The following is a 24,901-nucleotide window of genomic DNA, read 5'->3' on the forward strand; positions in this document are numbered from 1 at the left end:
TTATTTCTACATGTACAAGGTATACAGACCTAGTTGACATCAATGACATATTACTATATAGAAAACCCCTTGTTATGCTGAGCATTTAGGAAAAATTAGGTCAGTTTTGTTCCAGGAAGCGACCCACACCAGTCGACTAGCACCCAGGTACCTACTTTAATGACAGATGAACAGGGACAGCAGGCGTCTTAATGAAACACGTCCTAATGTTTGCACCCGTACTAGGGATTGAACCACTGACCTCTATGTGAGCTGTGTGCTAGCAATCGAGCTACGAGACACTAAGACACCTAAAGTAAAGTCCTTGAAGTAAAGGTCTTGAAAAAAGGTCTTCACGTAAAGAAGAAAACATTTCCTTGTCGAGTGTTTCATTATGATAAGCTGTTCTTGTGAAACTTTTACGCTGTTCTTGTGAAACTTTTACGCTGTTCTTGTGAAACTTTTACGCTGTTCTTGTGAAACTTTTACGCTGTTCTTGTGAAACTTTTACGCTGTTCTTGTGAAACTTTTACGCTGTTCTTGTGTGCTTACCTATATGTGGTTGCAGGGGTCGTGTTACTGCTCCTGCGTGCATGTGTGTTTGCGTTTAAGAGTGTGTATGTACGGGTGCGTGAATGTTTATGCCTGTGTATATATATGTGAGCTTGTCTGCTTCGGTGTGACTGTTTATCTGAGTGTGTGTGTGTGTGTGTGTGTGTGTGTGAGAGAGAGAGAAAGAGAGAGAGAGAAGAGCTATAAGCAAGCACCTCCAGTGATTCTATCTTACCAGTCCCGTACACACTTTCTTCCTTAGGTGCAAGCTCCCGGCTGGGAACTTGGTCTTATCTGGGGTACTGGACTGAGTGATGTGACCAGCTCTCCCGGTGCTCCCTCCCCGCCCATCCGGCCTCCGGCTCTCACACAACTCTCTGAAGACGTCATCACTTTGTTCACAAATTTCGCCAAGTCGGGGTGAGTCTCAAAGTTTTATTTTTTTATATTTTGATCAGAGGCCCCGAGCCTTGCACAGGACAGTGAGATGCGGCTTGATTAAACAGACAAACACACCCTTTTTGTGTGCAAAAGAAGAAGGAAAGACTGGATTATTAACCAGGGGGGCTTGTTAACCCATGAAAGCCAGGCAGTGTAGCTTTATTCGACTGGCTTTGTGAAGTCCTCTTCCCCACGATGCCACCCACACCTTCACACTAATTCCCTCTACCAGTTTACTGTTAGGTGAACAGAGGCAGGAGGTCTAAGGAAATTACCCATATATCTATTCTCACAGATGGATGGGACCATTAACAATATCTATTTCTGCAAGTACATGTACAAGATATACAGGCCTAGCTGACGTCAGTGACATACTACTATATAGAAAGCCGCTTGTTATGCTGAGTATTTCAGGTAAATTAGGTTAGTTTTGTCCCAGGATGCGACCCACACCAGTCGACTAACTCCCAGGTACCTGTTTTATTAATAAGTGAACATGAACAGAAGGTGTCTTAAGGAATCACCTAATGTTTCCAGCCGTACCGGAAATCAATCCCCGGACTCAAATGTGTGAGCTGAGTGAGCTAGCAATCGAGATTTTGGTATTGATCTCACTAAAAGTGAGCTCCTTACAAGAATATCGGACGAGAAAGGTAGGTCCTTCATCTTACAGTAATGAATTAATGCAAAACGTTTACATGCTATCCACGATCTCAATACAGTCAACTTGAGTGACCACCACATTCGCCATTTTATTCTCGTGCATATTCAAGGTTGCCTATTTTCCAAACACATGTTTTAAACGTGATTTCAGTTTACAGGTATTGGAGTGTAGTTCAGGTTCATGTTTAAAGTAGATAGAACAGTCTTTGTATTACGGCTGCGTTAATTAATGTAACAAACATCTCCGCTCATGTTTTTTTGTTTGTGTGTTAGAGAGAGAGAGATCAGATCAGGAGAACCCAAGATTAGTGAGTAGATGTGCAGACCAGCTAGTGTGTATCTAACTCTTTTCTGTCGGCACTGTCTAGCAAAGTGCTGATAGATACGCCTTCTCTGTGGAGAGAGGCAAATGTAGTTCCTGTTCACATAAAGATCAGAGCGGAAATCAGCGACTACAGATCAGTGTCACTCCTGTCAATAATTTCACAGCAGATGATGTTTCTCGATTACCACTTGCTTCTTTGTGACCGTCAATATGGCTGCTGATCTGTTAGTAAACCTCCCGATTATGTGGCACCAGTCATTGGATGAATCCAAGATCAGTTGTGTAGTAGCACTGGACATTGCTGGTGCTTTCGACAGAGTATAACACCTGTGACTCTGGGCAACTCTACAAGCACTAAGATTCGCCGGCTATGCACTATGCCTGTTTAGTGATTACTTTCAAGGGAGATCTCTAAGCGTAGTTCTCAATGGAACACAGTCAGTGGGAAATGTACTTGGGCAATTGTTATGGAATGTCTACTTTAATGACGTTCTTCAACTCATCCTGTAATTTCATGCATAAACTGATGACTATACTCTCACATTTGCTTATGCAACAGAAGAAATTCCAGCTGCTCTTGGTTACATTAATCACCAACTTACAGCTGTATCAGCCTGCTGAAAACGATGGCAGGTTGTAGTTGCTTCTGAGAAAACACTATGTTGGTCTCTAGACACGGTGATGATAATCCTGGAGCAGTAGTAAGAATGAATGGGAGAGTGTTGAAACCCAGGAATGAGGCTGATATGCTTGTAGTGAAATTTGATTCCAAACTGATTATGAAGAAACAGGAAATCTTAAAAATAAGGCGGCCAGGAAGCTGAGAGCACTTGGACGTATCTCGCTTCTGCTGGATAGTAGAGGCTGCAAGACCGTACAAGACAAGTGCGCCAGCACTTTGAGTACGCTCCACTTTCTTGGACTGTCTGCCCCCGTCTCATCTATTACTTATTGACGAAACAGAGAATAGGGTAAGACGACTCAACTCTCGTCTAGACCCTGCCAGACAGTTCTGTCGTTACAGTAGAACCTTATAAATCAAGGGAGGTGAGTCACCTTACTGTTATGAACGGGGCAATGTTGTCAAGGTCCCACACTTGTCTCCACTTTATGGTCGGCGAGAAGAGAGCTTCTACACTACAAGACGGGCAGCAAACAGCAACTGTACTTTGGCTGTACCCCTCTCCACAATGTGACCTCATATGAGATATTTTATTCCTAGGATGGCTCGAGTCTAGAATATGTTCGCACATTATAGTGACATCGATGCAATAAAGTCTGCTGACTTGATGAAATCGTTGTCCCACAAATGACTTCAACTTCATCCTATTCCCTATTTGTATGTCTCATAACAATGAAAACGTTTTCCGAAGAGCTGATGTAGGTAACAGCTCCTAGCTTTAAATAATGGTAATAACAGTTAACCTACCCCTGTAAAACCCTGTATAAGAGAGAGAGAGAGAGAGAGAGAGAGAGAGAGAGAGAGAGAGAGAGAGAGAGAGAGAATGGGAGGAAGAACTCTTTAATCGTTTGTTGTGTGTGTTTGTTCTGTCCACAACCAGAGCGAGGCTGGAAGAAAATGGAGATTCACAAACAGCTGAAGGGTAGACATTATATCCGCAGCTGAAGCAAACGTCGCTACTGTTTATTTTACAAAATTGCTTCATTGAACGCTTTTGTAAGACTTTTACTATTGCGTATCACCGCTTTTGCTTTGGAAGTAAATATGTGTATTTCCTACTGATATGGATACTTTTAATATGTTGTCAGTGTGACAGAGCAGCCAGAGTTCGGCTATGCTAATGACGTATTCACAGTTCGACTTAACTGAAGGCACAGAGTTCTATTTTGTCCTTATGCACTCTTATGCTGGCTCGCTCAACACGGAAAATTCTGCATTGCTCTCCCCTTGAGACGATCCCAGTGGTATCTGCTAGCATAAATCTTGCTGACGAGGACACTCAGAGTCACTCTACTAGCGTCTTGAGCACAGGAGTCCCTCGTAAAACACCATTAACCGCGGCCTTTAGGGTTCTCCGCGCCGCCTCTTACCTCGGCCGTAAAGCAATGACCAACTTTTCAAACTCATCGTTAAGTTAAAACTGGTAGTGGAGCCGCCCCCTATGACTCCTGAGAATGTGTCATCCACCTCGGGCGAAAACATCCATAAGCGGTAGTGTCTGGCTGAACTCATGATCATTTAGCGAGGTGTTGATGGCCTGCTCACTGCTCCATAACACCACAACCTAGGATATACAAGGAGAGATGTGCATCCTTCAACGTATATACGTTCAGAATTTACTCTGCTCCCTGTTTACGAAATGAAAGTGGCCCGGTGGCCTGGTGGCTAAAGCTCCCGCTTCACACACGGAGGGCCCGGGTTCGATTCCCGGCGGGTGGAAACATTCTGACACGTTTCCTTACACCTGTTGTCCTGTTCACCTAGCAGCAAATAGGTACCTGGGTGTTAGTCGACTGGTGTGGGTCGCATCCTGGGGGACAAGATTAAGGACCCCAATGGAAATAAGTTAGACAGTCCTCGATGACGCACTGACTTTCTTGGGTTATCCTGGGTGGCTAACCCTCCGGGGTTAAAAATCCGAACGAAATCTTATTCTCTTCACTGGTGGAGTACAGACAATATGCAGCCCCAGTGACAATCATATAAACGACAGGCTTTAAGTGTAGCTGAAAGAATTTCGGTCACTGCGCGATCAGAGTAACGCATCCCTGTATTCCATAATTTCAACCACCTGTACCACAATGCACGCGATTGGAACAGTGCAGAGTGCGGCGAAAGTTACTAATGCAGTTAAATATTGGCACTGAGGTTTTGATGCTAATCAGAAGAGGTCTTAACAAGTTATCACATAGCAACTATTATCCCAATTACCGAAATAAAAATGGAAATTTGCGACCTATACAGCCCAAAACCCAGATTTTCCAGTATGAAACACTGGTTTTGAAATCTTAAGCCAGTCGGAATAGGCATTATCTTTTTTATTTTTTCCAAAATTTACAAACACTAAGTTTAAAGCCAATCAGAAGCCAATCAGTGTTGAAGTTTTGAAATAAATGGAAAGAAATATTCATAAATTGTCGCATGAAAACCAGCATTTTGGTTTTCCCAATTTCCTCAATAAAATTTGCAAACTGACACCAACACAGGCCAAACTCAATCCAAACTTTCTAATAAGTAAGTTTCACCAGCGTTTAAAATTTAAATTAGATCGCGAGACATTCTCCAGTTTCGCAAAAAATTAACTTCTTTAATAAAGTTAAAAAACTAAAACTTACACAACCCAAAATCAAGGCTAAGTTTTCAAAAATCACAAAAGCACTTAAAGTTTGAAGACGACCAGAAGAATTATTCTCCAGTTATGACACAAAAATGAACAATTACAAGGTAATTGTCATTAAACTGAATGGTTTCATCTACACAACCTAAGTAACCTTAAAAAATTTTCACAAGATTTTTTTCTCAACAAACCGGCCATATCCCACCAAGACAGGGTGACCTAAAAAGAAAAACGATAGTTTCCCTTTTTAAATTTAGTAATGCATACAAGAGAAGGGGTTACTAGCCCCTTGCTTCCGGGATTTTAGTCACTTCTTACGATACGCAAGGCTTTCGGAGAAGGAATTCTGTTCCACTTTCCCATATATCAGCCAGGCAATATTGATGCCGTTCAGAAAAGGCAGCTTCAGTTGTTTAATGGAAAATAATACTATGTCAAAATTAAAATCGACAACATAGCACATGTTAACAGCTCCACCTTTCTTCTGAGTAGGATACACAAGTGTTGAAAGGTTGAAATCTATCGGAAGAAGTATTCGCCAGCTGTTACAGGGGGGAAAACAATTTAATAAAACTGGCAAATTGAAATTTACAAAGCTTAACGTGACCATCAAAATTTCTTTTGATAAAGCCCACAAAGGCTGAACGTTTGAAGCCGATTAAAAATACATTCTTCAGTAATTGATCTGATTCCAAACGATTCCAGTTTTTTGAACAATTTTAATAAAATTTCAAATTTGCACCTATACAAACTAATGTGGTAAAACTAAAATTAATGGCTACTATCCTAACCCAAAGATGCATCATCTATGGGTAAAACTAAAAGTAATGGGTACTATCTTGCCCTAAGATGCATCAACCATTAAATACCGAAGCAGTTCAGAAGAGGTAAACAAAAATTTAGTTAACGTGATTTAAAGGGCATTAAATTTCACCCTTTTTACACGAAAAAATGGGTAAATTTGTACCAACAACTTTGATCATAGGTCAAGTGAATATGCTATTTTCTCCAGGAATCTTGGTTTATTAACCATAAACCATCGGAGAAAATTTAAAGCAGATCGGCTGAGGCGTTTACGAGTTATGTGCAAAATATAAACTAAAGTTGGAGGAAGAAAAAGGAAAATAACAAATTTTAGCAACCACGTAAAGGTCCCTCTAAAGAAGATACATGATAATAATAATAATAATAATAATAATAATAATAATAATAATAATAATAATAATAATAATAATAATAATAATAATAATAATAATAATTTTTTAACAAACCGGCAGTGTCCCACCGTGGCAGATTGACCTAAAAAGAAAAACGAAAGTTTTCCTCTTTAGGTCAGCTGGCTACGACTCACTTGCCATGGGTCCAAACCCCACCAGTTCTCTGGTTTGTTTACAACCGTGTTATTACGATTTTGTGAGTCTTGGTTAGAAATAAACTTGCGAAGAGTTGAACTTGCTTCACTCTGCGATAACAGAGCAGCATAGCTAACTTTCTCACTCCAGTTACTCAGCTAGTGAAGGCTGCTGTGTTAACACAGGTGTTGGGACATCTCTCTCAACACCTGTGTTAACACGACTTTGTGTAAGTTTATTTTGGTAGAGGTACACACAAGTACAAGTATCATACATAGTAACATATGTAAATTACGTAGGATAAGCCAGATCAAAGTGGCTTATTTCTATTGGGATGACTAGACAGGTAGAGTGTAGGGTTTCTGTCTCCCACGAAGACGGAGTATCGAGCCTCCAACTTTTCATGTGTTTTAAATAATGTGAGTAGCCATTCCTTTGTTCTTCACTTCACTTCCTTTGTTCGACCCTTCACTTGTTTTGTTCGTCCCTTCACTTCCTTTGTTCGTCCCTGCACTTCCTTTGTTCGTCCCTTCACTCCCTTTGTTCGTCCCTTCACTCCCTTTGCTCGTCACTTCACTCCCTTTGCTCGTCACTTCACTCCCTTTGCTCGTCACTTCACTCCCTTTGCTCGTCACTTCACTCCCTTTGCTCGTCACTTCACTCCCTTTGCTCGTCACTTCACTCCCTTTGCTCGTCACTTCACTCCCTTTGCTCGTCACTTCACTCCCTTTGCTCGTCACTTCACTCCCTTTGCTCGTCACTTCACTCCCTTTGCTCGTCACTTCACTCCCTTTGCTCGTCACTTCACTCCCTTTGCTCGTCACTTCACTCCCTTTGCTCGTCACTTCACTCCCTTTGCTCGTCACTTCACTCCCTTTGCTCGTCACTTCACTCCCTTTGCTCGTCACTTCACTCCCTTTGCTCGTCACTTCACTCCCTTTGCTCGTCACTGCACTCCCTTTGCTCGTCACTGCACTCCCTTTGCTCGTCACTTCACTCCCTTTGCTCGTCACTTCACTCCCTTTGCTCGTCACTTCACTCCCTTTGCTCGTCACTTCACTCCCTTTGCTCGTCACTTCACTCCCTTTGCTCGTCACTTCACTCCCTTTGCTCGTCACTTCACTCCCTTTGCTCGTCACTTCACTCCCTTTGCTCGTCACTTTACTCCCTTTGCTCGTCACTTCACTCCCTTTGCTCGTCACTTCACTCCCTTTGCTCGTCACTTCACTCCCTTTGCTCGTCACTTCACTCCCTTTGCTCGTCACTTCACTCCCTTTGCTCGTCACTTCACTCCCTTTGCTCGTCACTTCACTTCCTTTGCCCGTCACTTCACTTCCTTTGCCCGTCACTTCACGAAAGACGATATTTGAACGTAACGAAGAAGCGTCGATGTGAAACACTTGGGTATCTTTATTGTGGGAACGTTTCGCCAGCCAGTGACTTCATCAGTCCAATATAGAGAAAAATGGGTGAAGATCCGACGATTACTTCTGAGGGACTGATTACCTCATACTCTGATCTTCAACCATTCTCTGTATTGGACTGAGGAAGCCACTAGTTGGCGAATCGTTTCCATAGTAAAGATACCCAAATGTTGCCCAACTGTCTAATTTATTAACCTTTCAATGTAACGTAAAAAAGGCGATATTTAAATGAATCCCAAAATGCTGACATTTTTGGGGGCTCAAAAAACGTAATTTTATTTTCTGACTGAAAATATTGATTCGATGACTTAAAAGTCGATATTTTCCTATAAATTAAAAATGTTGATATATTTCTATGACTCAAAAATTTTACTCAGAAATGTCTCTTCACTCATCGTTTTGGTTGCCCAATTTCTACGTGATTCGAAACATTATCTCGTTTTCGTCCTCTTGATCCAAGGATTTGGAGAAACGCTTACCCCCCTCCTATCAGACCTGAAGAAACCCTCATCCAGGTGCTGCATGACCCTTACGAATTTAGCGCTTCCCCAAACAAAATTATCAATACTGCTCAAATCCAGCTATCTGAGTGACTCGACATTCTCAAATTAATGACCAGTGTAGCGAGGTGACAGGTGTATACAGGCCCAAATATAGAATGAGTCTTAAATTTAAAAACGTTTCGCTCATTTGTGTGCGAAACGTTTAATTTTCTCCTGTGATGAGATTCCCAATATCTCATGTTAATAAAATAGTGAATTATAAATCTGTAAATAATAATTATTAAATTATATTTTAATTAAAATAATTAAATATTAATTATAATTATGATTATTGATTGTATTGTAATCATTCTTAATATTAAAATTACTGTTAATAATAATTATTATAATTTAGGGGAAGCACTAAACCTATAGGGATCATATAGCATCGTTAGAATGGGACGCAGTTAGATACACTTCAAGGAAAGAGAAAATAGCTCATGTTCATTGGATCAAGAGCCCCCTCACAGACTATGTACGTTTTAATTCTTACTTGACAGTGATCCAAACCTGCCCAGAGAGTCTCCGTCACCAGGCTTCGCTGCTGTGGCATGGCCGCGATACCTGCCCGACACCAGACAGTACCTCAGAGTGGGTGAGTACCCCAGGGGCCGGGATGTACTCCAGGGTAGGTGAGCGCCAGGCAGTATCTCGGGGTGAGTAAGTAGCTAAAGATAAGTGTCTCCGGCTGGGTGGTAGTCAGGGAGTACCCAAGGGAGAGTCAGTATACCACAGTCAGTACACATGCTGAGTAACATGCAGAAACTAATGGAGGGTGAGCTCCTAAGAATGAGTACTGCAGAGTCCTAAGTACTTCACAGAGTTGATGAATACGAGGCAGTACTCCTAGGGTGTATGATCACAAAGATGAGTACCGCAGGGTGGGTGAGTATCTAAGAGAGGACGAAGTACCAGACAGTACCATGAAGCGGCAGAGTCCCAGAATACAACATGAGGGAAGTACAGGCAAAACCAGTCACATCTAACATTCGAAGGAGCTACTACAGTTAACCCACAATTTGGAATGGAAATCCTAGACGGCATTTCGATTCGTTCCAGACCATTATAAAGTCTCTACTTGATAATATAGGGAAGTTATGAGTCATTTCATTTACCATTTACGGTATTAAGAGTCATTTAAGCACAAACTATCCTTATATTAATATTAACAACTAATGATACTGATATTCTGTGCATTACATTTCTGATCTAAGTTAGTATATGTTTAAATACTCTAGTAAGATATTGCACTACAATATGGAATAGTGTTGAAATGGTAGCTGTCTACTGTCAAATCATAGTGACAATAGTTGTTGTGTAGGGTATTGGGATTCATACCTAACAGACACCTGCCTCACTGCTTGTCTCCTTCAAGGTGTGCCGCCCACCGTGGGATCGCAGTACCGAGCTCATCAGCTGGCACTGTGGACCTGGCTGGTGCCAGAGCTGGAGGCCGCTGGTAAAACTTACCCTCCCGACCCCAACTCGTGGGAGGTGAGCATCGACCCTAACCTCTTCTACGGCGTCGTTAAGCCTCCAGATCCCTTTTACTTCCTGCAGTCCAACACCACCACCACGGCCGCCCCCGACACTACCACCACCAGCACCCAGCCAGCCACACCCTCATCCAAGCCAACCTCACCCAGGGTCACCACCACCCTAGCACTATCACCCACAATTGCCAGGTAAGTTGATGTTTACTGCTCTCCAGAACGGGTGTCTTGGCAAGGTAAGTAGCAGTCACGTGTTTATGTCTGTGACAATACACATCCACACACACACATAGCTTGATAAAGCTTGCCACAACATGATATTTACACAGCTTGATAAAGCTACGCAATTGCACAGAGTGCAACGTTGCACCCCAAAAAACTTCTGCAATGCATGCGCATCTATTCACTAATCGGTAACACGGTCTTTCATCAAAGAAAAGCTTACGAGGCGGTCCAAGAACCGGAGCTCAACCCCCACAACTCCATCTAGGCGAACACACACACACACAGTAGGGACACAGCGTGCGCAAGTCACGCCTTCCGTGCTCCGCGATCATAAGTGTTTTTGAGGGTTACCCAAGTGTACCGTAGTGCTGCTAAGTGTGTTAGGGTAGTGAACAATTCCTTGAAGCGATTTGCAATCTGTCTGAGCCACATAAGTGTGGGAAGAGCCACAATATTGTAAGTGATCTAGAAAGTAAAGCGTGGTGGCGCATCCAGAGCGGGCAGGGCTCAGGCGACGTTGCCATGTGTCACCCATGAAAGATAAAGTGAAACAATAGTGTGACCAGTGATAGAAATACAGTGAATAGGGTACATTGTATAACGAGAAGAAATTAAGGTGGATCTACGCCAGGACGTCACATCGAGCTGGACACTCTACAGGCTGCTACAGCTGCCCCCTCAAGGAAGGTTCCTTGATGTTGGCGAGGGGCTCTTGACTTATGGAATTGGATCTGTGCTCCAGTTCCCCGAATTAAGCCTGAATTCCTTCCACATACCCCCCCGTCCTAGGCACTGTATAATCCTCCGGGTTTAGCGCTTCCCCATTGATTATATTAATAATAATGCTACAGCTGCATTGCAAGTACTGTATTCACCTATGTGTGGTTGTTTTGGATTTGGGCCTCGGGTACCAATTAACCACCAAGCTGATTGTGAACAGTCCAACTCTTCTAGCACCATAAAGAATAGGCACTCAAGTACTCAATAAGGGATAGCAATTGGTAATCTATGGAACAAAGCGAGTAAGTTATTATAAGCCGAGGTAGTGGGAAAAGCATAAATGGCAGCATTGTAAGTAGGTGCAGGTCAAGTCCCAGGAGGGTGGGGGTCAGGTCCCAGGAGGGTGGGGGTCAGGTCCCAGGAGGGTGGGGGTCAGGTCACAAGAGGTTGTGGCCAGGTAAAGGGACCACAGACTCCACATAACACTCCAACGCACAATTCCACCTACTTTTCAGACACTTAATAAATCCATAAACCCCCCCACACACAATTAGGTGAGTACACACAAACTCACTGAAGAAGTTGGGCCAGGAACTGTGAATTGACCCCTGCAACCACAACTAGGTGAGTACACACACATATACAATCACTCATTCACATATGCACGCACACACACACACACACACACACGTCAAGAAGTTAGAGAAAGTACAAAGGTTTGCAACAAGGCTAGTCCCAGAGCTCAGGGGAATGCCGTACGAGGAAAGGTTGAAGGAAATTGGACTGACGACACTGGAGGACAGAAGGGTCAGGGGAGACATGATAACGACATACAAGATACTGCGGGGAACAGACAAGGTGGACAGAGAGAGGATGTTCCAGAGAGGGGACACAGAAACAAGAGGTCACAACTGGAAGCTGAAGACTCAGACGAGTCAAAGGGACTTTAGGAAGTATTTCTTCAGTCATAGAGTCGTCAGGAAGTGGAATAGCGTAGACAAGAGGTATGACAAAGCTCAGGAAGCAGAGAGGGAGAGGACCTAGTAGCGATCAGTAAAGAGGCGGGGCCAGAAGCTGAGTCTCGACTCCTGCAGCCACAATTAGGTGAGTATACACACACACACACACACACACACACACACACGCACACACACGCACGCACGCACACACACACACACACACAGACACACACACACACAGACACACACACACACGTACACACACACACGCACACACACACATGCACACACACATGCACACACATGCACACACACACGCACACACACACACGCACACACACACACCCTCCCACCCACCCACATATACAGACTCACATATACACTCCCCCCTCCCCCAACAACCTCTCACTCCTTCCCCTAATCCCTCCCCCACTCTCATTTACCCTCCTCCCCAGCTCTCCCTCTTGCCCCCCCTCTCTCTCTCTCCCATTCTCCCCCTTGCTTTTCCCTCCTCACTCCCCATATTCCCCCTCCCCACCCCTCTCCCATATAGTCACTGTCCACAGTTCCTCCTCTACCTTCCCCCCACACTCGGACAAACACACTATTAACCTAACACACAGAATTACATAAGTTTTCCATTCTGAGGCAATAAAAAAAAATGGGTTGCCAGATAGCAGGAAGGAAAACCAGCGGACAGGAGGATGAATCTGCGAAAGAAGATTGGGCAGCAGAGCCCACAAAAAGGGAGCAAAAATGGGAAAAGAAACTAGATAAACTTATCATGAGAATGGAAGAGAGGATTGATATGGTAAGCAAGAAGTGGGAGATGCAAGTCATAGCAGCAGAGGTTAGGATACTGAGATTAGAAGAGGAACTGAAAAATCTGAAACAGCCTAAAGAACTAAAGAACATTTTGGGAATGACATCAGAGGCTACTACCTCAGTCACAAATAAGGGGACTGTAGGGAAAGGAGCAAAACTGCATGTAGAAGCTCTAGCAGAGTGGACTGTAGTAAATGAAAGAGCTAAGCTATATGTGGAGGCCCTAACAGACCACAGCAGAGCCCAGGGAAAGCCGAGAAGGGGATATGACAGGCCACTGAGCCTAAGTACAATAGATAGTGAAATTGAAGTAAGGAAAGCTGCAATGGAGGTAAATAAATTGAATGAGTGGATATACAAGGATACACTGTGGGAGAAAGAAAGGGAGAGGTCAGTCTTTGTGTATGGGCTCCAGGAAGTTGAAGGGGAAACATATGAAGCAAGAAAACAAGGGAAAAAAGCAAATGAAAGCATCATAAAAGCAATAGGAGAAGATGACATGACCCAGCTGGAAAATTTTCGGAGAATAGGAGGGTTTGCAAGAAGAAGAACCCGGCCAGTGAAAGTGACTTTCAAGGCAGAATCGACTCGGAACAGGATCCTGCAGGAGAAAGCGAGATTAAGGGACATACCGGCATACAGGAAGGTGTATCTCGACCACAACAGAACACAAGAAGAAAGACAGAAACTGAGAGAGATGGTACAAAGGCGAAAGGAGGAAAGAGAGGGGATGGAGGAGACAGACAGGAGATCCCAGGCCCAGGAAGAAGATCAAATACAGCCTCCCTCACAACTTCCTATAGAAGCCCCCCAACCAGGTCAACCCCAGTGCAACCAAACATTCTAAACCAAAACACCCATGCCATATCCAATGACCCCACCCACTGCATTACAAACTCCACCCCCACAGCAACCACCCATAGCTCCCTATCAGGTCTCCCACTTCCCCAATCCCAATATACCCCCCAAGACCACAGTCTTAGAAAAGAAGTTGAAGGTGTGGTATACAAATGCAGATGGTATAACAAATAAGTGCGTGGAGTGGCATGAAAGAATCAAGGAGACATCCCCAGACATAACAGCACTCATAGAAACAAAACTCACCAGAATGATAACAGATGCAATCTTTCCAACCAGATATCAAATCCTCAGGAAAGACAGAGTGAGGAGAAGGGGAGGAGTTGCACTGCTCGTTAAAAACCAGTGGGGAAAATGGAAGGAATGGACGGCACGGGCGAAAGGGACTACTTAGTAGGAACAATCCAGTCTGAGGGACATAAGGTGATAATTGCAGTAAAGTACAACCCACCACAGAACTGCAGGAGGCTAAGAGAAGAATACGATGAGAGCAACAGTGCAATGGTCGACACACTAGCCGAGGTGGCCAGAAGAGCACTCACGGGGGGAGCAAAGTTACTAGTTATGAGTGATTTCAATGACAAGGAGATTGACTGGGAAAACCTGGAGCCCCATGGGGGTCCCGAAACATGGAGAGCCAAGATGATGGATGTGGTTCTGGAAAACCTCATGCATCAACATGTTAGAGACAACCAGAGAGAGAGATGAGGATGATCCAGCAAGACTGGACCTTGTATTCACCTTGAGTAGTTCTACATAAGAACATAAGAAAGGAGGAACACTGCAGCAGGCCTGTTGGCCCATACTAGGCAGGCCCTTTACAATTCATCCCACTAACAAATATTTGACCAACCCAATTTTCAATGCCACCCAAGAAACAAGCTCCGATGTGCAAGTCCCTCTCAAATCCAACCCCTCCCACTCATGTACTTATCCAACCTAAATTTGAAACTACCCAAAGTCCTAGCCTCAATAACCCAACTAGGTAGACTGTTCCACTCATCAACTACCCTATTTCCAAACCAATACTTTCCTATGTCCTTTCTAAATCTAAACTTATCTAATTTAAATCCATTACTGCGGGTTCTCTCTTGGAGAGATATCCTCAAGACCTTGTTAATATCCCCTTTATTAATACCTATCTTCCACTTATACACTTCGATCAGGTCTCCCCTCATTCTTCGTCTAACAAGTGAATGTAACTTAAGAGTCTTCAATCTTTCTTCATAAGGAAGATTTCTAATGCTATGTATTAATTTAGTCATCCTACGCTGAATGTTTTCTAACAAATTTATGTCCATTCTGTAATATGGAGACCAGAATTGAGCTGCATAATCTAGGTGAGGCCTTACTAATGATGTATAAAGCTGCAGTATGACCTCTGGACTTCTGTTGCTTACACTTCTTGATATAAATCCCAGTAATCTATTTGCCTTATTACGTACGCTTAGGCATTGCTGTCTTGGTTTAAGGTTGCTGCTTACCATAACCCCCAAGTCCTTTTCGCAATCTGTATGGCTAAGTTCTACATTATTTAACTTATATGTGCTAGGGTTATGGACACTCCCGAGCTTCAGAACCTTGCATTTATCTACATTGAACTGCATCTGCCACTTTTCTGACCAAGAGTAGAGTTTGTCTAAATCCTCCTGAAGTTCCCTAACATCTACGTTTGAATCAATTATCCTACCTATCTTCGTGTCATCGGCGAATTTGCTCATATCACTAGTAATTCCTTCATCAAGATCATTGATATATATTATAAACAACAACGGGCCCAAGACATCAAGATATCATGTATGAAAAGCCCCTTGGAGCTAGTGACCAAAAGTGGAGAGAGTAGCCAAACTACAAAAGGGGGAACTACTCAGGCATGAGGAACTTTCTGCAAGACAGTCAATGGGAGAGGGAACTGACAGAAAAACCAGTACAAGAAATGATGCACTATGTGACAAGAAAATGCAAGGGAGCAGAGGAAAGGTTTGTTCCCAAGGGAAACAGAAATAATGGGAAGAACAGAACGAGTCTTTGGTTCACCCAAAGGTGTAGAGAGGCAAAAACTAGGTGTACTAGAGAATGGAAAAGGTACAGAAGACAGAGAACTCAGGAAAATAAAGAGATTAGCGGAAGAGCCAGAAACAAATATGCACCGACAAGAAGGGAGGCTCAGCGACAATGTGAAAATGATATAGCATCTAAAGTCAAGTCTGACCCGAAGCTGTTGTATAGCCACATCAGGAGGAAAACAACAGTCAAGGACCAGGTAATCAGACTGAGGAAGGGTGATGGGTAGTTCACAAGAAACGACCGAGAGGTATGTGAGGAGCTCAACACGAGATTTAAAGAAGTATTTACAGCAGAAACCAGTAGGACCACAGGAAATCAGAACAGGGGGGAACACCAACAAGTGCTGGATGAGGCACACATAACCAAGGAGGAGGTGAAGAAGCTGCTGTGTGAACTTGACACCTCAAAGGCGGTGGGACCAGACATCTCTCTGTGGGTCCTAAGAGAGAGAGCAGAGAAGCTGTGTGTACCATTAACAAAGATCTTCAACACATCCATTGAAACTGGGCAACTCCCTGAGGTATGGAAGATGGCAAATGTAGTCCAAATTTTTAAAAAGGGAGACAGACAGGAGGCATTAAACTACAGACCTGTATCAATACCGTGTATAGTATACAAAGTCATGGAGAAGATCGTCAGGAGGAGAGTGGTGGAGCACCTGGAAAGAAACAAGTGTATAATTGACAACCAGCACGGTTTTAGGGAAGGAAAATCCTGTGCCACAAACCTACTGGAGTTTTATGACAAGGTGACAGAAATAAGACAAGAGAGAGAGAGGGGTGGATTGACTGCATTTTTTTGGACTGCAAGAAGGCTTTCGACACAGTTCCTCACAAGAGGTTACTGCAAAAACTAGAGGATCAGGCACACATAACAAGAAAGGCACTGCAATAGATCAGAGAATACCTGACAGGGAGGCAACAACGAGTCATGGTACGTGACGAGGTGTCAGAGTGGGCGCCTGTGACAAGCGGGGTTCCACAGGGGTCAGCCCTAGGACCTGTGCTGTTTTTGGTATATGTGAATGACATAACGGAAGGGATAGACTCAGAAGTGTCCTTGTTTGCAGATGATGTGAAGTTAATGAGAGGAATCAAATCGGACGAGGATCAGGCAGGACTACAAAGAGACCTGGACAGGCTACAAGCCTGGTCCAGCAACTGGCTCCTTGAGTTAACCCTGCCAAATCCAAAGTCATGAAGATTGGGGAGGGGCAAAGAAGACCGCAAACACAATATAGTCTAGATGGGCAAAGACTGCAAACCTCATTCAACGAAAAAGATCTGGGGGTGAGTATAACACCGAGCATATCTCCTGAGGCACACATCAATCAGGTAACTGCTGCAGCATACGGGTGTCTGGCAAACCTGCGGATAGCGTTCCGATACCTCAGTAAGGAATCGTTCAAGACTCTGTATACCATTTACGTCAAGCCCATACTGGAGGATGCAGCACCAGTTTGGAACCCACACCTGGTGAAGCACGTCAAAAAATTAGAGCAAGTACAAAGGTTTGCAACAAGACTAGTCCCAGAGTTAAGGGGATTGTCCTACGAAGAAAGGTTGAGGGAAATCGGCCTGACGACACTGGAGGACAGGAGGGTCAGGGGAGACATGATAACGACATATAAAATACTGTGCGGAATAGACAAGGTGTACAAAGACGGGATGTTCCAAAGATGGGACACAGAAACGAAAGGTCATAATTGGAAGTTGAAGACTCAGATGAGTCAAAGGGATGTTAGGAAGTATTTCTTCAGTCATAGAGTAGTCAGGCAGTGGAATTGCCTAGAAAGTGACGTAGTGGAGGCGGAAACCATACATAGTTTTAAGGCGAGGTTTGATGAAGCTCATGGAGCAGGGAGAGAGAGGACCTAGTAGCAATCAGTGAAGAGGCGGGGCCAGGAGCTATGACTCGACCCCTGCAACCACAAATAGGTGAGTACACACACACACACACACAGGATGTTCCAGAGATGGAACACAGCATCAAGGGGTGACGGTTGGAAGTTGAAGATTCAGATGAATCATAGGGATGTTAGGAAGTATTTCTTTAGTCACAGAGTTGTCAGGAAGTGGAATAGTGTGGGAAGTTATGTAGTGGAGGCAAGAGCCATACATAGCTTTAAGAAGAGGTATGATGAAGCTCATGGAGCAGGATGAGTCACCTAGTAACGACCAGTGACGAGTCCGGGCCAGGAGCTGTGAATCGACCAAAACTAGGTGAGTTCACACTGACACACACACACACAGACACACACAGACACACACACACAGACACAGACACACACACACCGCGTGGGTCCGTGGGGTGAAGACGTGGGTAACAAGGCTCCGAGATCCTTAGCGTTGTAAGGCGTGCAATAACAGCTAGCAGTAATCAGTGGTAGTGGAACGTCAGTGAACAATACTACGAGTGATAATTAAAGTTATTAGTTAAAGAAAGTGAGAGGAAAGCTGAAAACATAATATTTCAAAGCGCAAACCGTTGGGGGTCTTAGGCGCTGTTGCCACATTGGCAGCGGTAGGCCTGAAGAAGTGACGTCACGACAAGTTGTGCGCCATTATACATATAAAGTGAAGTGTATATAATGTGAAGTGTATACTATCATCAGTGAAGAGTGAAATCGCGTGAGGAAGCGGGATGTATGAGAATATATGGTTATAATCATCACGGGTGAAGGATCTCCAAAATAGGGATTTAAGGCCTACGTACGACGACTTGGTCATCAGCAGCTGGCAACTGTCACCGCAAGTTATTCGCCTATTTGTGGTTTGCATGTTGACGGCCCTGGCTGGCCTTGCATACTGTTTGATACTGGTCACTCACTCCTGCAAGCTATTACCAGAATTAGAATAGAAATAGCATAGACAGAGAATATTGTGTTGACGAGTGTGAAAAGGTAGGTGGGACAAGCTTTTAAGGGCAACATTGTAAGACGGTGCTAGGGTCAGGTCCCAGGAGGGTTGTGTCAGGTCACAAGAAGCTGCGGCCAGTCATTACACCGCACAAGACACTCTCATACACACACACACACACTCACACACACACATGCACACACGCACACAGGCAGTGTTACTACCGGTAGTTATTAGCAGTAAGAATACTTAGGAAGCTAGGAAGTCCTCTCTCAATGTTGAACAAGGAAAATGATAATAACCAGCAACAATTAATACGTAAATCCAGAAAGGACAATAAGTGGAGAGAGTAGCATAATTGGGAAAGATAAATGAGACTAAATTTGTGCCTACACGACGGATCTTTCAACCACACCACCTACCTCCCCCCTAACCCTCCCTCCCTCACACACAAGCACACACAAGTGTAGACACACACACACACACAAACACACACACACGCACACATACACACACACATACATACATAAACACATACACACACACACACACACACACACCACACACACAACCACACACACACACACACACACACCACACACACACACACCACACACACACACCACACACACACACCACACACACACACCACACGCACACACACACACACACACACACCCTCCACCACTTGACACAAACACTTGACACAAACATGTACCCCTCCTCCCCTAACCACCTCACCTTAGCCACCTACCCCTCCCCCAAACCACCTAACCCCTCCCCAAACCGTCTAACCCCCTCAACTACCTCCCTTCCTCCAATAACCATCCTCCCCCTCCAATAACCATCCTCCCCCTCCCCCATAACCATCCATCCCCTCTCTCCCCCAAACCATCTAACCCCCTCCCCCAACTATCTCTACCCCTCCAATAACCATCCTCCCCCTCCCCCACAACCATCCATCCCCTCTCCTCCTAACCATCTATTCCCCTCCCCCTAACCAGGATGAGGACAAGGGGCTCCAAGGACGAATCTGGGAGGGAGGAATGTGAGGTAGAGCTCAAAAAAAGGGAGGAAGACTGGGGAAGGAGACTAGATGAGCTGGAAAGGAAGATGGAAGAGAGGTTAGCAGCAGAATGCAGAAGGTGGAAGCAACAGGCCACAGCAGCAGAAATCAAGATAGAGAGATTAGAAGAGGAGCTGAGACATCTGAAACAGCACAGAGACAAAGATATTACAGAAGTAGCATCGGCAATGGCTACATCAAACACAGACAACAGGTCTGAAGGAAGCAAGGAAACTAAACTGTATGCAGAGGTCCTGTCAAACCCACATGGGGCCAAAACAAAGACAGGGAGCACACTAGGACAGAATGAGAGGTTGGAAGACATTGAAGGAACTAGGACATGTGCAAGGACCTTACCAGATACCTGTGGGGGCCAGGAGCAGGTGAGCAGGAAGGATAAACCCAGAAGCATAGGGGCCATAACTAGGGAAGGGACTGAAGGAAGGAACACTCCACGGGAAGAAACTAAAACACATCAGAGGATGCAATGGGAGTCACAGTGGGAGGTGGAAAGGGAGAGATCCGTGTTTGTCTATGGGCTAGACAAAGCTAAAGGGGAAACTTATGATGAAAGAAAGCAGGAGGAGAAAAAAGCGATTGAAGATATCATGAAGATGATAGGCGAGGGGGACATGACCCAGGTGGCAAATTTTGGAGAATTTGGTGGTTCACAAAGAAAAGGAATCGGCCTCTCAAAGTAATTTTCAAGGCAGAATCAACCCGAACCATGATCCTGCAGGGTAAAGCACGGCTGAGAGGCAAGCAGGAGTTCTGGAGTGTGTACCTCGATCGAGACAGAACACAGGACGAAAGGAAGACAATGAAATGGAGAGTTCAAAAACGAAAGGAGAAATGGGAGGAAGTGAAAAAGGAGAACAGAATAACCCAGGATCAAATGGAAGGACAAGCGCACCCCCCAGAAACACCTGCAGAAGGACTCCAGCCACGACACCCCCAAGGCAACTGAACAATCCAAACCAACCATCACACACCGATCCCTCTGTTTCCACCCCCAGCACCACAGTTACAGTATTAGAACAGAAGTTGAAGGTTTGGTACACAAATGCAGATGGATTAACGAATAAACATGAGGAATGGCAAGAAAGAATCAATGAGAAGTCCCCAGACATCATAGCAGTTACAGAAACAAAACTCATGGAGACAATAACAGATGCAATCTTCCCACCAGGATACCAGATCATGAGGAAAGATAGAAGGGGCAGGGGGGGAGGTGGGGTTGCTCTGCTCGTAAAAAACAGATGGAAATTCGAGAAAATGGAAGGAATAGATGAGACGGGAGAAAGAGACTACATAGCAGGTACACTTCAGTCTGGGGAACACAAAGTGGTCATTGCAGTGATGTATAATCCACCACAGAACTGCAGGAGGCCAAGAGAGGAATATAAAGAGAGCAACAGAGCAATGGTGGACACACTTGCTGAGGTGGCAAGAAGAGCTCACTCCACCAGAGCAAAGTTGCTGGTTATGGGGGATTTCAGCCACAGGGAGATTGACTGGGAAAACCTGGAGCCACATGGGGGTCCCGAAACATGGAGAACCAGGATGTTGGACGTGGTGCTGGAAAACCTCATGCACCAACATGTTAAGGACACTACCAGAGTGAGAGGGGAGGATGAACCAGCAAGATTGGACCTTGTGTTCACCCTGGGCAGCTCAGACATTGAGGACATCAAGTATGAGAGTCCCCTAGGAGCTAGCGACCACGTGGTTCTGTGCTTTGAATACATAGTAGAGCTGCAAGTGGAGAGAATAACAGGAGTTGAATGGGAAAAGCTTTACTATAAAAGAGGGGACTACATAGGGTTGAAGAACTTCCTGCGGGAGGTCCAGTGGGACAGAGAACTGGCAGGAAAGCCAGTAAATGAAATGATGGAATATGTAACAACAAAATGCAAGGAGGCAGTGGAAAGGTTTATTCCCAAGGGCAACAGTAACAACGGGAAGACCAGAACGAGCCCCTGGTTTACCCGACGGTGTAAGGAGGCAAAAACAAAGTGCAATAGAGAATGGAAAAAGTACAGAAGGCAGAGAACACACGAAAATAGGGAGATCAGTCGCAGAGCCAGGAATGAGTACGCACAGGTAAGGAGGGAGGCCCAGCAACAGTATGAAAATGACGTAGCATCGAGAATCAAGACTGAACCGAAACTGTTGTATAGCCACATCAGGAGGAAGACAACAGTCAAAGACCAGGTGATCAGATTAAGGACAGAAGGTGGAGAACTCACAAGAAATGATCAGGAGGTATGTGAGGAGCTGAACAGGAGATTTAAGGAAGTTTTTACAGTAGAGACAGGAAGGGCTGTGGGAAGACAGCACAGAAGGGAACATCAAGAGGGAATATACCAACAAGTGTTGGATGACATACGAACAACTGAGGAGGAGGTGAAGAAGCTCTTAAGTGACCTTGACACCTCAAAGGCGATGGGACCGGACAACATCTCCCCATGGGTCCTTAGAGAAGGAGCAGAGATGCTGTGCGTGCCTCTAACCACAATCTTCAACACATCCCTTGAAACTGGGCAACTACCTGAGAAATGGAAGACAGCTAATGTAGTCCCCATATTTAAGAAAAGAAACAGAAACGAGGCACTAAACTACAGACCTGTGTCTCTGACATGTATTGTGTGCAAAGTCATGGAGAAGATTATCAGGAGGAGAGTGGTCGAACACCTGGAAAGGAACAAGATTATAAATGAAAACCAGCATGGGTTCATGGAAGGCAAATCTAGTATCACAAACCTCCTGGAGTTTTATGACAAGGTAACAGAAGACACGAGAGAGAGGGGTGGGTAGATTGCGTTTTCCTAGACTGCAGGAAGGCCTTTGACACAGTTCCCCACAAGAGATTAGTGCAGAAGCTGGAGGATCAGGCGCACGTAAAAGGGAGGGTACTGCAATGGATAAGGGAATACCTGACAGGGAGGCAGCAACGAGTCATGGTACGTGAAGAGGTATCACAGTGGGCGCCTGTTACGAGCGGGGTCCCACAGGGGTCAGTTCTAGGACCAGTGCTATTTTTGATATATGTGAACGACATGATGGAAGGAATAGACTCTGAAGTGTCCCTGTTCGCAGATGACGTGAAGTTGATGAGAAGAATTAAATCGGACGAGGATGAGGCAGGACTGCAAAGAGACCTGGAGAGGCTGGACATGTGGTCCAGTAACTGGCTTCTCGAATTCAATCCAGCCAAATGCAAAGTCATGAAGATTGGGGAGGGGCAAAGAAGACCGCAGACAGAGTATAGGCTAGGTGGACAAAGACTACAGACCTCACTCAGGGAGAAAGACCTTGGGGTGACCATAACACCGAGCACATCACCGGAGGCACACATCAACCAAATAACCGCTGCAGCATACGGGCGCCTGGCAAACCTGAGAATAGCGTTCCGATACCTTAATAAGGAATCGTTCAAGACACTGTACACTGTGTATGTTAGGCCCATACTGGAGTATGCAGCACCAGTCTGGAACCCACACCTGGTCAAGCACGTCAAGAAGTTAGAGAAAGTACAAAGGTTTGCAACAAGGCTAGTCCCAGAGCTCAAGGGAATGTCGTACGAGGAAAGGTTAAGGGAAATCGGACTGACGACACTGGAGGACAGAAGGGTCAGGGGAGACATGATAACGACATACAAGATACTGCGGGGAATAGACAAGGTGGACAGAGATAGGATGTTCCAGAGAGGGGACACAGGGACAAGGGGTCACAACTGGAAGCTGAAGACTCAGACGAGTCACAGGGACGTTAGGAAGTATTTCTTCAGTCATAGAGTTGTCAGCAAGTGGAATAGCCTAGCAAGTGAAGTAGTGGAGGCAGGAACCATACATAGTTTTAAGAAGAGGTATGACAAAGCTCAGGAAGCAGAGAGAGAGAGGACCCAGTAGCGATCAGTGAAGAGGCGGGGCCAGGAGCTGAGTCTCGACCCCTGCAACCACAATTAGGTGAGTACAATTAGGTGAGTACACACACACACACACACACACACACACACAGACACACACAGGGAAATCAACCTGACGACACTGGAGGACAGGAGAGATAGGGGGGACATGATAACGACATACAAAATACTGAGGGGAATTGACAAGGTGGACAAAGACAGGATGTTCCAGAGATTGGACACAGTAACAAGGGGACACAGTTGGAAGCTAAAGACACAGATGAATCACAGGGATGTTAGGAAGTATTTCTTCAGCCACAGAGTAGTCAGTAAGTGGAATAGTTTGGGAAGCGATGTAGTGGAGGCAGGATCCATACATAGCTTTAAGCAGAGGTATGATAAAGCTCACGGCTCGGGGAGAGTGACCTAGTAGCGATCAGTGAAGAGGCGGGGCCAGGAGCTCGGACTCGACCCCCGCAACCTCAACTAGGTGAGTACAACTAGGTGAGTACACACACACACACACACACACACACACAGTAACTAACACAATGACTGCTGTAAATTCCTTCTCCACCTCCTAGGTAAAATAATTCGAAAGAATGGCGTATGAATGCTGCAATATAATTTAGATGAACACCTATATTTGTAAAGGAGAGAAAGGAAAAACAACCTACATATAGAATATGAATATGATAAATTTTTGAAAGAAGGTTGTGAAGCCTCCACCCTCCTGTGGCGGGTATATAATTGCCAGTGACTTATATCCCAAATAATATTTATATACGTATTTAAAGGTGTTGTTGTCATAGCGGAATATGACTGAATTTATTATTGTTGTTACGTTAATTTCGTTTAGGTTACAATATCAATGTTTGTGGGATTTTTATGATGTTATAATATTCATCGTTCTGGCTGTTGTGCATGTGGGCACTTCCGGTACCTTCTCCTCTCTCCCTCTCTTTCTCGCTCGCTCCGGTGAACGCGGTCCTCTGGGAACGTATTCACTTGGAAACCCTCCTCTTTTCTGCAATTTTGCAAGCTCCTGATGGTGTGTTGATTGCAACACGAAAGGCCTAGAGCTATCATTCTACTCCCCCCGTGGTTATTTTGCACACACACACGCACATATATATATAAATTTTTTGAACTAATGTTAAGATAGTTTTGGTTATAGAGCATTAATTTAGAGTGTAAGTCCCTAATCTTATGGATTTTAATGATTTTCTCACATTAAATTGAAAAAAATAGCGAAACTGAAAGAAGCAATTATTTTACGATGACGGACTGTAAAATAATTTTTAAATGACAAATAAATGAAAAAAATCAAATAATTGGGATTTTAC

At 44.6% G+C, this 24,901-nt stretch overlaps 1 protein-coding gene across 1 annotated transcript in view; it reads left to right on the forward strand.

Moving 5' to 3' along the window:
* The window catches only part of LOC128701914 (carboxylesterase 4A), a 307,498-nt gene that overhangs the window by 242,218 nt on the left and 40,379 nt on the right, over positions 1-24,901 (forward strand). Inside the window, exons 7-9 of the mRNA XM_070099784.1 lie at positions 794-951; positions 9,078-9,172; positions 9,953-10,262. Of these exons, the coding sequence (XP_069955885.1) occupies positions 794-951; positions 9,078-9,172; positions 9,953-10,262 (563 nt within the window). The remainder of the gene's footprint in view (positions 1-793; positions 952-9,077; positions 9,173-9,952; positions 10,263-24,901) is intronic.

Source organism: Cherax quadricarinatus, chromosome 69 (genome assembly GCF_038502225.1).
Source record: "Cherax quadricarinatus isolate ZL_2023a chromosome 69, ASM3850222v1, whole genome shotgun sequence".
NCBI classification, from domain to species: Eukaryota; Metazoa; Arthropoda; class Malacostraca; order Decapoda; family Parastacidae; genus Cherax; species Cherax quadricarinatus.